Raw genomic sequence first — 14992 nt, 5'->3', positions numbered from 1 at the left:
TCAGTCTAAAACCATATATCATGATCAGAGATATCCGGCAGAAATATAAGAAAAACATTCTCTGATCAGTAGAAGACAATAGTCCCTCCTATCTAACATTCCTCTTCAGTTTACAGTTGCCTGTGAAAAAGTAACTGTATCTCTTTTTACAGTAAAAAAGTAACTGTACACTGTACAGTGTACAGACTGTACTGTACAGCACAGACTGTGAAAAAGTCTTGATGCTATAGATCAACAGAAACACTCAAAGATCGTGCAGAAAGATGGTGGTCAGCATAAACATACAATACTGTGTGAGCACTTGTACCTCTGGGAGTATATTTTAATCTTGCAAGAGAAACTTCTTGAGCAGAAGAGTATACAAGCAGGTACTGAATATACCAATTACAAAGTGCTGGCAGCTGTGTGCCAGAGTAAACAGAAGTGAAGAATTTGGTGGTCCATTTAGAGCCAAAAAGTTTGTTCACAGTGAAACAATAGCAATATCCTTCTACTGCTAGAAGGATAATCAATATGCTTCTATCCTTCTATCTGTCCCTGCCTGTCCAGTGGCTTCAGTGTTCTCAGTATCTCTTTTCTTACCAAACTACCATTTTGAGTAGTATAGCTTCAGGAAACTGGGTCCCGCATTAACCACAAACAGCTGTTGTCTCACACAGTTGACAGTAATTGCTACTTGCAAAAATATAGTCACACATCCATTTTTTACTAATTGTTGTATTTGCAGTACCAGATTATAATTATTTTTTTCCTCAGGACAATATGTTCCTTGCATTATACTTTGCAATTTGCCGAAATGTTAATAATTCATCCTGTTAGCTTTTCTGTGATAAAGTCTACATCGTCCCGAGTACACATACTCCTCCCTAGCAGCTTTCAAACTTGTCCAGCAGCTTCAGTCTCACCAAACAAAAGAGAAACATCTTAAAAATATTAAGTACTAAGACATCATGTGAAAATAAGACTGTGGTAGAATTCCACAACCAAGTGAAAAGTTCAGATACCTAACTGCACTAGATACCAATTAACTCACATGAGAGATACCAAGAGGTAGGCTTCATTATTTTTGATGTTCCCAAAACTAGCTGCTTTTACTTCTACTGCCTGAAGTGAAATCAGTGTGTCCACACTGATAGCCTGTTACCTGACTAAGTATCCAAGAGCAACTCCTATTTAAAAATACTAATTAATGCTCTCTAGTAAATTACTGTTCCTGGTTAGCTTCATGGCATTTACTATCCAAAACACAGCGCTGACCTTTGATTTGAGAAAAGGCTTCCTTCCCCACACATCCACTTGCAAAGCTCTAGAATTTGCAAAATTGTTTGTTTTGACTCGAAACACTGTATTTGTGGTCAGGACTCAAAAGCTGGGTTTTGTTTTTTTCTTTCAGACTTGCAGTGTCGCGCCAAACTGGTATTTAACCCAGTCTTAAACTGTATCATCGGTACCAAGAAGCATACAGAACTTCAAAAAAGAAGAGGTTTATTTTATCACAGTAAGTTAAAGGCATTTTTAAAGCCTCAAAAAGCCTTGTTGGGGAACTCATCGTCTGGTGCGACGAACTTCAAACCCTTTCACTCTGTTGATTGCAAAGGTGCTCTGGGAAGGTTTGACAAGCTGTTCCATAGAATCTGTCACAGAACGGGTCACGTTGGAAGGGATCAGAGCGGGTCCAGCCTCCTGCTCGAGCAGGGTCAGCCCAGAGAACAGGCACAGGGTTGTGTCCGGAGTATCTCCGGCGACAGAGACTCCACAACCTCCCTGGGCGATCTCCTGCTTGGTCACCCACACAATGAGTAAGTTCTTCCTCATGTTCCGGTGGAACTTTTTGTGCATCAGTTTCTGCCTGTTGCCCCTCGTCCTATTATTTGGCACCGCCGAAAAGAGGCTAGCTCCATCCTTTTAGACCGTCAGACTGTTATACGCACCAAGGATGTTTCCCACAACCTGGGCGTTTAACTAGATGCGGAGCGCAGCTTAAAGCACAGGGCGGGATGCTTTAGGCGGAATCGCCATGCAAATGCCGCCCTCTCGCCCATGAAGCTCTCCCTCCGCGACCACCCCGCCCTCTCCTCCCTCAGCGCCGGGGGCGGCCCCGCTCCCTGGCGGCGCGCGCGACCCCGAACCCTCGCGAGAGGCCGCCGCTCGCGCCCGCGTTTGCCACGTTCAAAAGGGCCGGCGGCGGCGGGGGCGCGCGGTGGGGGGCGCGCGACCGGCGGGCCGCCGCCCCGCCCCCTCGCGGCACCGCCGCCAATCGGAGGCGAGAGGCTCCACGCCTCACGGGCGCGATTGGCTGGCGGTGGGTGCGGGGGCGGGGCCGTGGGGCGCCCGGAGTCGCGCTGCCGGGGCCTCAGCGCGCTCCCGCCGCACGCAGGTCTCGGGTGGCGGCTCCCGACGCGCTCCCGCTCCGCCCCCCTGCGCTGCCCGACGGGAGGTGCGATGGCTTCCCGCAAGAGCTCCAGAGCCAGCGGCGGCAGCCCCAGCCCCGGCTCCAAAAGAGGTGAGCGGCGCCGCTCCTGCGAGAGCGAGGCAGTAGCTTTGCGGGGAAGGGGCGGGGGCCGCAGCGGCGGCCGGAGCCGGGGGAAGGGAAGGGAAGGGAAGGGGCCGATGCCGCTCCTCCCTGCGGTGCGGGGCAGCCGCCAGGCAACGCGCTGGGATGCTGCGCCTTCTCCCCGCCTCTGCTCCCCTCCCTCCTCCGGCCCCTCTGGTTCCTCCCGCGCTGCGGGCGCTGCGGAGGGGACGCAGGGAGAGATGGCCGTGGTGTGTCCCTCGCGTCTCCGCCGTCCCCTGTCCACGGAGTTCACGTGGGGGAGAGAGTTGTCGGGCCTGGGCGGCGGGGCGCCCCTCGAAAGCTCGCCAGAAGGCATGAGATGAGCGCCGGGCAGGCCTCAGCATCTGAGTATCCCCGAGACCTCTTCCTCCGGGAGATTAGGAAGAACCGGCATTCCCCAATCTCAAGTCTTTCATATTCTTGTGTCCGAACTTGGATGTTGGATATCTCCTCAGACTGACCTGCTTAGGTCAAGGTTATTAGATCTGTTACAGAGGGAGCACCTGAGCTGATGGTTTCTGTAACTATCGAGGCAAGGAGGAGAGTCTCAGAAAAATGCAAGCAGGAGTTTTTTTTGAGGCAGTGATTCCCCACCCCGCCAAAGAGCCCCTTGACAGACCTGACTGTTCACAGACCGCTGTGTGGAGAGTTTGTGCAGGGAAAGTTTTATGTGCCTTGGCATTTCTCAGCACAGCGGTACGTGCCTGAAAGAGGGGGGAAAAGTGTCTGCACTTGTGGAGTCACTGTGCAGCCGTGCACAATGTGCTGGAAAAAGGAGGGTTTTTTTGGCCACACACTGAGCGTTTACGTGTTGCAGCTTCTTTGGATTTGAGCTTGGTGTGCACAGACCTCCAGCGATAAAATGTAGTGACGACACAGAAATAATATCTGCTGTTTCTCTTTGAATATAACAATAATAGTAAGAATGGTGTTCATTAAAGGCTGAACCTTATAGGATTAGTTTACCTATCACATGATGAATTAAGAGGAAAAGATTTCAAATATACTTAAGCTTAAAAGAGTTTAGAGCTAATAGTGCAATGTTTGTAGAAGTGGCTTTTTTATTTTATTTTTAAATAATTGTTTCAGTTGCTGACCTATGCTGTGCAGTCTGTGTTAATTACAGTTTTTGCTCGGACTGGACATGCTGTGATGATCACCCAGTATTAAGCATGCTGAATATAGCTTTTCAATTTTAATGCCTTAAAAACATGCATCCGTGTTGTAATTTTGAATACCGAATATGGTAGTTGATATTTTAAATATCACTTTACATGTTTGTCAACATCTGAAAAATAAGTGTATCGGTACACTAAATCTCTGACTAAATAAAAAAAGCACTCCATGGGTTTTTATTTGTAGTCTGAATAAAATTTTCTCTTTGTATTAAAAGATGTCTTTGAGGGGATGAAGCAGTATGGGTAATGTGTTAGGCACTCTACTGACATGTAACCTCTTAAATTTGTTAGTATATGACACTCCTAGCTGGGATCCCTTAGACAACCACAGAAATTACAGCGTGAAGCTGATGCTGTTTTCATAGCTGCAGCTGCAGCAAGAGGTAAGGGATGGTAACTCCTGTGAGCATAAAGGAACAGCTGGAGGAGCAGAGCACTCACAGCAGACAGTAAGCTGTCCACAGTCAAGGGATGTGAAAATGAGATGAGGAAGTGATTTGGAGATGTAAAGTAATTGAGACCTGTGACGTATGAAAACCTCAAGTCTGAGGCAGTTTTGCTTGATAGAAGTATTCACTTTCACAGCAGCTCTTGAGAGAGAATGTGGCTTCTTGCCAAGGCCTTGCTCACAGCTCAAACCACTGAGGCTAACAGCTTATTTCAAAATCTGTGCGCTCAAGACAATGCCAGCATCAGTAATGTGCTTTCAGGTTTCTCTATCAGAAAATATTTACAGTAATCTACAAATAGATTAAGTCCAGAGTAGTTCCAACTGTAGTTTATATAGGTGTTTTCAGGTACACTGTATTGTCAGAAGTGGAACTAAAAATCTTCTAGAAATAGAACTCTAGCTTTTACTTTCAAAAGTCATATACTAGAAGCTGTCAAAACAGTCCTAATTAAAAAAAAAAACAAAACCCCGAAACTTTATTTTAGCTTTGTAGTGCTATGTATTCTTTGAAAATTACATTTACAGAATTGTATGACAATACTAATGATTTTATTTAGAGTACAGAGGTAAAAACCAGGGAAAAATTTGGTAGTTTGGGGATACTTGGAGAGGGAAACATGTGTTCATTATTATCTTTACTGGAAAGTTTGGCTGCTTGTTACTAGCCTGCAGAATCCATTGTAAAGATGTGACCTCTCAAAAGGAAGAATATCAGTTTTAAAGACTACATGAAAAATAGATACTTGCTGCATTGTTACTTGAAGCATCATTAGATGAGGGGCAGTTTTGTGACAGAAACAAATACATAACACCTGGCCATGAATCAGCTCCCTCAGATTTCATGAGATGTGGAATGTGGAAACTCTTGGGCATTGGCAGGTGCCTGTGGAGAAGCCTTCCAGCAAGACTGAGGATCAGCAGCCCGGCTAACTTTTCAGATATGGGTGGCTGAAAAAATACAGATTACATTGTAAACTCTGCTTACCTGTAAAAGTCCAGAGCTTACCTATAGAAGTCCAGATCATAAGAGAACTATCATTATGCTGATGTGTGGGTGTATTGTGTAAGTTAGGACTTACTTAAACATAAGTTTTATTGAAGATAAAATTTATTGTGCAATAATTGTTTTCTTTGCATCTCTAATGTTGAGTGGGAGAGTTCTCCATTAAGCTAGGCACCATACAAACCACACATAAGGCATTATCTGTATTTACAGACAACTGTGTTTTATATTAAAAAAGTCATAGTCCTATCTCAGTTCTGAGGCTGTGTTGCTTTCAGTCTCTATGATGTCAAAGAACTCTAAAATTGCTTTGGTGAATTTTCTTTAATCTCTACAATAATGACTGAGAATCTTCTGACATCCCCTCTTTTTTTCTGCAAGATCCCAGGAGATGGTAGTTTTCTCATTTTGGTGTTTTAATCATGTAGTATCCTTACATGTTTTTAATTTCTTTCACTCATCCTTTGGACCCTCTAGTGCCCTTGCTGTAATTCTTTGAATAATTTTTGTTATTTCAACTTTCTTCAGATTTTTGGGGGCTTTTTTTGGAATGTGTTCAAGGTGACCCAATGTACTTATCCAAATGTAATTGTGTTATCATTACAACTTTCTGAATTAACTGTATCACTTCTAAAAAGAAGCTGTGCCTGTTAATTTGCAAGAATTTCCACTTTTTATCTCATCTCTGTTGTAAGGACTACTTTCTAGTGTGCTTTTTATCTGGGTGAGGATCTCCATTAGCTTTCTTGTTTACCCAAAGAGCAGAGAAAATTCACCAACTAAAGAGGTGATGTTTTGCTACTGAAGTTCATTTGTTGGAAACACTGAACTTCACATAAGTACTTCCAAGTGCTTAAAGTGGGATTGCACATCCACTCTATGGTGTTTCTCAGCTACCCAGCTATGCTATGGTATAACATCTCATTTTCTTACATTGTAGATTCTGTTTAAATATGATGCTTTTATCTATCTAAAAATGTGTTCTCTCTAATTTCTGACCTCGACTGCTGTCCAGTGTGCTTGTTTATGCTCTTTACAGTGGTGTAGGTGTGTCATCTGATTTCTTGTGTTACAATCTATCTATTATGTCCTTCTTCATGTTAATTGAAACCCTTAGGAAGAAGGGTGTTAAGGTGTTGGAGGTCATAAGTGAGATGTAAATTTGGGATGCTCTCTGGGCCTTCACAAATGTTTTGACTTGTCAAACTGTTTGCTGGCCAGAAGTGACCAAAGTCCAAGCGTTTGCTGAACCGAAAAGAATTCTCATGATTCAGTTGGTGTACTGCTCCATGCTTTGATTTGGTTTTCTAAACTCAATGCCAAAATGTTTTCTTGTAACATTATTGGTCTTCAGAAAAATACAGCGAATTGTTATTACTATGTTAACGTTTCTGTAGGTCTGTTGTGGACAAATGAGAAATACTTTGTGTCTCACTGGTGGAAACTTTGTATACTGTTTAAGAAATTCTGCAGTGCTTTCATTTGGATGTTTATCCTATTGCTTAGTTTAGTTGCTTACAACTGTTTGAAGATCTTGTATTTTTACCATTAATGCTAGTGCTAATACAAATAGCAAAACCATGGTAATGTAGACAGCTCTTTATGATGCATCTGTCTGCTTTGGGTCTTATTCAGGGTGGTCTTTCTGGAAGACATTTCAAAATATTGTAAAATAATCTATCACATTTAAAAATTGTAGCAACAGTAATGGTCCACACAGCTGTAATTTGCATGGTACATTGCAGCAGTGCCACTGGTGAAATTACTACATTTGCTGATTCTCTTCTTCTCTTGGTTTTTTTTTTTTTTTTTTTTTTTTTTTTTTTTGTCTCTTTCTATCTTTTAAACGTCCTGTACAAAACTGGAGGCAGTAACTCTTCAAAGTAGTCATTTTTATGTGATTCAATGTGATTCAATGAAAGTGAGATAAAAAATAATCTTAAAATGGTTACAGGTATTTCTCAGCTTACTTAAGCAGAGTAAGCTTAAGAGGTTTCCACTGAAATAGTGAATCCTCAATAGACTCTTCATTCATTTGTCTAATACTAGAGTTAAGTGAGCTCTAGAAAGACAACCCTTAAGGTTTAGCTGACTGAAACTTTTTTTATACCATTAACTCTTGACAGGTGCAGTGGCTGATGGCCAGAGTTACTCTGGAAGTAGAAACAATCAGTTTGAACACAGTATATGCTTTTATTCTTTTTTTTTTTTTTTCCCATGTAGCCATGTATTTGTATTTCCTTCCTTTGCTTTTTCTCAAGGATGTATTATTTTGGATTGTAAGATTGTATTTATGTCCATCCTGCTACACTTAAGTATCAAAGAGCCTGATGCATTCCACTTTCTCTCAGTTCTTTTTCTCTTGAAGAATTCTGAAGCACAGGGGCAGTCCTCTCCAAACTTCCAGAGATTTGATGAAGACATCAAAGTTCTCACCCCCCTTTTGATCCAATGTGGACTGAAATCTTGGGCCTGCTCCTTGTTTTACTATTGGATCTTACCTGTATGCAGGAAGTCATTGTGGGCTAAAGGAAATAGTTCACAGGGCTTCAAATGTGGAGGAAGGTTGCACTTCATGTCTGCAAGGATTTTTGCTTCAATATACTTTTTGTTAAGTGTTTAAAGGATAACCTTTTCAATAGCCTTTTGAGGACAGGGCTTGTTTAATTTAAAATGCTAGGTGGAAAACCTGAAGTATCTCTGGTATCAGGGAGACGGGAAGCTGGAATATGTTTTATCACATTTCGGCAATTATCCTGAGAATGCACCTGAGGATTCCCCATCAGAGGTCATAGCTACCCAGTGTTGAGACACCAAGGACGTTCATCATATTGGGGCATTAAGAAGTTACATTTTTTTAACAGTTTAACCTGCAGGTCTGCAGTCAACTTAATCTAGTTTGAGGTTGCTCTGCAGTCTTTCTCTTTTCAATACCCCTTCCCTGTACCTGAATTTTTGGCTGTGCAGGTGCAAGGTGAACCACACAGGGAACTGATAACCAGTAAGCTGATTTTTTTTTTTTATTTCTCCCCCAGACTGGCTCAATGCATGGCTTTATGGAAGGTCATTTGGGGAGGAGGGAAGAGATGACGATGAGTGGGTGGGCATTAGGGAAGGGTGAGGTTAAATCCGGAGTTTTGTGTTCGATCATGTAATCATGGAGCTCTGGTGTGAACACTGAAAGGTGACTGGTTTGATTGTCTATGCTAATGTGATAGCTGGATATGTAAGGGCTTCAGTAAAGATAACAAAATTAACTAGCAGTGGAAGGCCTATGTGTCAAGATTATTTCTAATTACAGAGTGCATAAAGAGGTGACATTTCAAAAATGCTGTCTCTTTAACCAATCACCTGTATGAAAAGAAAGGATTCATTTTCAGCTGGAATCACTTTGAGACATGCAATAGGAATTCCTGTGCTAATTTGTATGTTGAATTCTTCATTGTAGAGAACTTGAGCAAGGAAGTTCTGATTTGCCCCAAGCGGCTCTTTCCTGATGAAGATCACAATCTGGTAATCTGTGTGATAGCCTGCAGCAAATCTTTTTCCTAACTGCATCTGTGGGATAGCTCTTTGCATGGAAAAGTTTTGAACTATGCTTTGAAGTGGTACTCATAATATTATGTGTCTTGAAACATGTTGGAAATTAAGTATGCAGATAACTATGTGCTGAGTTTGAGCATACTGCAGTATGTGTGGTTCAACTTTGTTAGAACTTTAAAGTTTAAATCAATTGTAGTTTTTTTCATGTGGAGTTGCACTCTTACTATGCATGTACTTAACCTGATGTAACAAATACTACCAAGTTGTTTGTTTGAAGACTTTCTTTACAAAACATCTAATAGCTAAGGGGAGTTGTAACTACTCAGTAGTGGTTTTCTGGTTTTGCAGTTTTATTTCCTGAGGTTCTGTTTGTTAATTGACAGTTAATTACTAATGGAATGTATCTCACTTTCTCATTCCTCATGCTGGTGTTTTTTAAATTTAAAAATTCCAGAAGAAAGTTCACATAGCAGTTTGCAACTGTGGTCGTATTTCTTTTTATAGTAGCTAGAGAACACATAGTGAGTAGAAGACACAGATTTGAAGCCAGAAGATTCTGTAAACAGTAATTTCTCTCCAAGTGAGATCTCCTAAAAACATATTTTAGTAACATATGAGACACCTAAAACCACTTTTTTACTCCATAAGAATTACAGGTGCATAGCACCCCTGTGGGCAAACACCTAATTAAATTGGCTTAGTATCAGACATGAAACTGATAGGTTTTTGGTATCTCAGGCATTTTAAAGTGTTCTTTCTTTCTATGAGCAGGAACCTGTGAAAAGCAGAGTTGTAGGTGCTCGCATGGCAGCTGGAGTTTTTTCTATTTAAACTCCCTCAAAGCATGAGAAAAATTTAAAGAACTAAACCAACATAGTCCATTATCTTTATTTTGTAGCTTAATTAGGACTTGTTGCTAAAACAAATTTATGTGACCCACATTACAGGATAGAAAAATGGAACAAGGAAAAAATACCCCTAAATTAATGCCAGCATTTTATGTATGGAGATGAGGATTTTCAAGCTTATGTAATAGAATCTTTTTTAAAGGTCACCACCAGCAAAATTTGCATGTTCTAGACCCAGGTATTTCTAGTATTTCCTCTCCTCATTTACCTTCCCTGAACTCTGCTCTGTCCTAAATACAACCAACTATTCAATTAACCTAGTAATTATGTAGGACTGTTGGCTACATTAAGTCATCCAAATGCAAGGTAGGTAGATTGTATAATTTTAAATCTTATTTCCAAATATTTCCAAATTTCTCTCTGTGGGAGAGAGCTGGTTAATCAAAATAGCAGCTGTTAAAAATCTTTAAGCAATTTGTGCTGTTAAAATCAGTATTTTGTCTACTCATTTGTGTTACAGAGATATTGTTCCTACAGCAGGAAGCAAACTAAAATTTCTTTTTAAGCATGTGGTCTTAACCTTTAACCTCTTGGCTTGATGTTTGAGTAAAGTAAGTTTATAAGAGTCGCGTTCTACATTGTTTTTTGACTTTAATTCTATTTTGTGCTTGTATACACATTAAAAAAAAAACTAGAGAAAATTGACATGTTTGGGAAAAATATGTACTTTTCTGTAAAAATCTGTTTCGATTAGGTAAGTTTATAACAAAATACTTTTGTTCTGTCTTTACAGGACTCCTGTTTTTTTTTGTTTTGTGGGATTTTTTTTTGTGTTTTGTTTTGTTTGGTGTGGTTTTTTTTTTCTCTCCACTGCTAATTGTCTAAACCTGTTATTGTACTGTCTTTAAGTTTGTGGAGAAAAGGTTGCGTTTTTGTTTTTTTTTTTAAAGAAATGCAAAGTATTCAGGTAGTGATAGATGCATTAAATATTCAATAAATATATTCCTGTTGATAGTATTCATTATAAAACTCAAGTTGTAAGCAATGCAGTTTTTAGTCATTTAACCTGGGTGCACATCTGTGTGTATTTCTTCCTTGTAATAAATCCTGCTTGAGCAACTACCCAAAAAATAGTCATCCAAATAAACAAAAACTAAAATAAAAAGCCAAAGCATGGCTTGGACAAAAATTTGACTAGGTTTTGGAAGTGATAATGTTTCTATCACATTTAGAAAAGAAGTAAGTGCAGATTCTGGATTTTATGTTACAAATAGACATCTCTGTCTTCTTTTCTCCTTCTCTGACTTGGGTAGTTAGGCTTAGAAAGTTCTTCTCAACATGACTTGAGAAGAAAGTTGTTAACAGCAGCAGCTCTTTTGGGGCAAACAGCTGGTCTCTTCAAACCTCACTGAGACGTGTGGAGCCAGCGCTGCAAGTAGAGTCCACTGCTGTGCTCTTTTTAGATCAAGTGCCTTTGACAAGTCTCTTGAAACTGTGCAACCTCCTAGGACAGAATTTCTCACTAAATTTATTTTTTTCTTTCATTTGTGGCTGTTTTTCTCATAGAGACAAATCCTTAGGGTTTTAAAAAAACCTCAAACCGACAACCCTGAAGCTAGTCATTATTGTGATGGGTTTTCTGAGTAGATTTCTTGGGAATAAATTTTATTATTTTTGTTGTGTATGTCTTAAAAGAATTATGTAAATCTAATATGTAAAAACAATACAATTTGTTTATAGTCAGAAAAAATGTAACTACTGAAAAATAATAAATGAGTGTAAAAACCCCACCCTGAAGATGATGCTTAACTTCAGTCAGCCAGATGATAATCTTATTCTTTTTTTTCTTAAGAATAAATAATTCTGACACTTGCAACTAAAAAACTCTTCTAAATATTGAAGAGTAAAATATCTGACTCCCTGTGAGAGTCAGATACTTCAAAGTATTTTGAAACATAACAGCTTATATTCAGAAATGGAGTTACTGACCATCTCTTTATAAACTGAATATAAACCTATATGTGTCTCTTGTACTTAAAGCATATTTTCAGATAGTAGGATCTCAGATCTGATTCTTGAGGGACTAAAATGGTTTTGTTCTTATAGCTTTGGGTATACTTAAAAATGTGTTTTAGACCTGTGAGGAAGAAGTTCAGTGTTCCCTAGAGGAGAGAACTGAGTCTGATCTTTCACATCATGACTAAATGAGGAATTCGAGGAGATGTTTCAATGGAATCAATCTCTTGAAGGGAGTACCTTCCTTTCACTTGGAAAAGTCAGCAGGGAGCTTGTGATCCTAGAGGTTTTTTACATATTTTGTGATGCATCCCTTTTTTTTGCCGTTTGTTTTTTCCCCTCCAGTTTTTTCCCAGCATCTCCACAATCAGCCTGCTTTCTTGTCTAATCCTGAATTTATGACTTTTCTCTTGCTTTCAATATTTGTTTTTTGATTGTTTGTATAGTAGGATATTTTACTGTGAGAAATCTTGTAGGGAAAATAATGACATAAAGGTTTATGTTTGGATTGATGATATGTGAAATAAGGAAAAATTCCTTAAATACTTAGGTAAAAATCTGTTAAGTATTCAGCAGGAGGGCCAAAATTGCATTTCAGTTAGTTAAATTTTATTTCAAATTTACCTTCTGGTCTTTGTATTTTCTTTGAAGTTAGTGCTTTTTCTGTTCCACAAGTTTCTCCATTCCTATTCAGTAAGTTTCTGATATAGATTCTTAAAGTCTTTTGACAGCATGAAGAGGTATCTTTATGACCATATAGTTTAGATTATACAAAGCTCAGATCAGTGATCTAGTTTTTAATGAGAAAATAGTAATTTAAAAAGCTATTTCCCCCCTTCTAATATTTTCCCTTAAAGTTGTAGTGGTGCAGAAAATTTCTTAGAAACTAAAAGGAAGAATCAATTTTTTATTGCAAAGATTTTTTTAATTGAATTTATTGAAAGTAAACCTTTACCTTAAACTTTACGTCTTACCTCTAAAGACCCTGCTGCCACAATAGTACGACAAACAAAATTTTTTGAGTATGGATATTAGTGAAAATTTAAGGTTGGAATAGTTAATAAATTATATTGTAAGTATTATGGTAAAAATCTCTGTTCCATCTGTAAAGTAAACACAGAAAAAATAGTAATCTTGTCTCCCTTTAAAAAACAAAATAGGGTTCATAAAAGCACTGATTTACCCATTGAAAGTGTCTAATCCCACCCTTGATGTAGAATAACACTGGATAAAAATAGAAGATGAAAATAATTTCGATTTTAGGATAGCTCTTGGAATCATTATGGTGTAGGGACTTCTTAGAGTGCAACAGTTCAATATGTGCTTATTGAGTCAACTATAAAATAGATATTACAAAAAGAGTGCGTGTTTGTGTGTATACTCACATGACCTGTCTCTCAATAGTGAGAGAGTGAAAAAAAAAAAAAAAGCTTGTATTTTAATAGAAAGGGGGAAATGGATAGGGGAAAATCAACAGAGAAGGCTCTGAATTTCCTGATATGCTTCAGTCAATATTCTTGTTACTGACCCAAGCCAAAGAAACCCTCTCTGTAAAATCAGTTTAAAATAATTACCTGCAGATCTATTACTGGAAGGAGCTTGCAACAGTTGCTTTATCATCAGTCATATTGAACCAAGATAATTTGGCAAAAAATTCAAGCAGTAGTAGGCCATGCTCATAAAATAGCGATTGTTTTCTGTCTTTGCACTGCTCCTACTTCTGCTTTGTTGGTGATAAGATGGTTCTTTCTTAATATAGCTTTTTATTTCTCTCCTGTATCTGCTTTTTATCACACTGGATTTTGTTCTTGGAAGAACTTGTTCTAAAGTATCCCTTTAATCTAGCTGATTGATACTGTTTACTTCTGAAATGTGATTTTTAGTTGTTTCTTTGAGATTAGTGTCTTATTGCTTTTTCTTTTAGTGTGTATTTCTAATTTTCTAGTAACTGCTTGCTTTTGTGCATCTTTATCTTCAGATGATAAATCGTTATTTTTTCCATATAACTTCGTAATCATGTTTCTGGGAAATAATTATAAACATTACAGAAGCTTGGCTTGATGATTTGAAGCCTGACATTTTGTGTTCATAATTGACTATTTTTGTCCTTTAAATTTCTTTGCTTGCACTTTGGTAGTGACACAGAGGTGTAACTAATGTTCCTAGTCTTAATTGTCAATTATGCTTCTGTAGAATTATTTAAAATAAATATGGGCTGCATAGTTGTAGCACAATAACTTGAAAATAGTTTTAAAATTTTAGAACGGTTATATAAATCAGGTGAAGAATAATGACTTTGAGTGTTGGTGAAGCAATTTGAATTGCTTCAAAAGGAAGCAGCTTCAAAAGGAACAGCATTTGAACACAGAAATGAGACATTGTAAGAAGTTTACACTGTTGACTTTGCTATCCCAATGTCAAATTGCATTGTAAGTAGATATGTATTCAAACTTAACCTTTGTCTATCATAAAACTAACCAAAGTGATATCATGTGGTATTTTGAGCTAACCATGATCCATCTTTCTCTTGGTCCTTTTGATAAGTTTGAAGATTTTTGCCATTTTAGCTGTAGCCTCCCCTTTCAGGAAGGAAGATGTTTGTCATTTTTGCAATCAATCAATTTTTAAAGGGCACAAAATTAAAGCTCTGGGTACTCAGCTAGAGGTCGACATACATGTGTTAGTTCAGATTTGGAGGGCACATTTGAAATTAATTTCTTGATTCTCTCTACTCACTTTCCTTATCAGCCCTGTGCTTGTTGTCTCTGAACGGAATATGCTCACTTAGGCCTGAGTGAAAGGTGCAGAAAGGTATGCTGAAATCATTATTGACATTCAGCCAGGTAAGGTCTAGTTCAGACCAGTTCCCTCCAAAATATATATTAATGGATGGGGAGGTTCTCAGCATCAGTTAAATGCTTTATGCATACACTTGTGGTAAAATCTGATGTCTGCAAATGCAGATGCATCTGAAGTGAATTTGCTATAAAATGCCTAATCTGATGCGTGTCAAAATACTGTGTGGTTTATAGTCAAGAGAATACATGTATTGCATGTAAAGTTATTTTGATTATTCTTTTGATTTCTCCATCTTTGGTTACTTTCACTCTGTGTAAATTTCCCTGTTTTGCTCTTAATTTCTCCTGCATCAGTTATTTTATTGAAATGTACTAGCCAGGAGGTCTTTCTTAAAGCATCTGATCCGTTTAATGTATTCAAGTGGCTCTAAAGATAGTTAAAAGATACATTAGTTATAGAATCAACTACCTGTAGTTCCTTTTCATCTCTATGAGAAGTCTTAAGCTCTAATGTTCTTTCTCAGTGTTTCTCCCTTGAACGCTTGGGAATTGCATTTGGTAATTTGTTGATGGGTGTTAAAACCACAGGAGATATGTGTTG

General features: G+C 38.7%; 1 protein-coding gene across 2 annotated transcripts in view; it reads left to right on the top strand.

The window, feature by feature from the left end:
* Window positions 1–2380: 2380 nt before the first annotated feature.
* ASPH (aspartate beta-hydroxylase) overlaps window positions 2381–14992 on the top strand; it is a 110668-nt gene continuing 98056 nt past the window's right edge. For both annotated transcript variants that reach the window (XM_066331679.1, XM_066331670.1), the window contains exon 1: window positions 2381–2503. In XM_066331679.1, coding sequence (XP_066187776.1) covers window positions 2443–2503 — 61 coding nt within the window. In that variant the 5' untranslated portion in view covers window positions 2381–2442. The remainder of the gene's footprint in view (window positions 2504–14992) is intronic.

The sequence above is a fragment of the Sylvia atricapilla genome, chromosome 1 (assembly GCF_009819655.1).
Source record: "Sylvia atricapilla isolate bSylAtr1 chromosome 1, bSylAtr1.pri, whole genome shotgun sequence".
NCBI lineage: Eukaryota > Metazoa > Chordata > Aves > Passeriformes > Sylviidae > Sylvia > Sylvia atricapilla.
The sequence above is the reverse complement of the archived record's forward strand: the minus strand, read 5'-3'. Positions and strand labels throughout refer to the sequence as shown.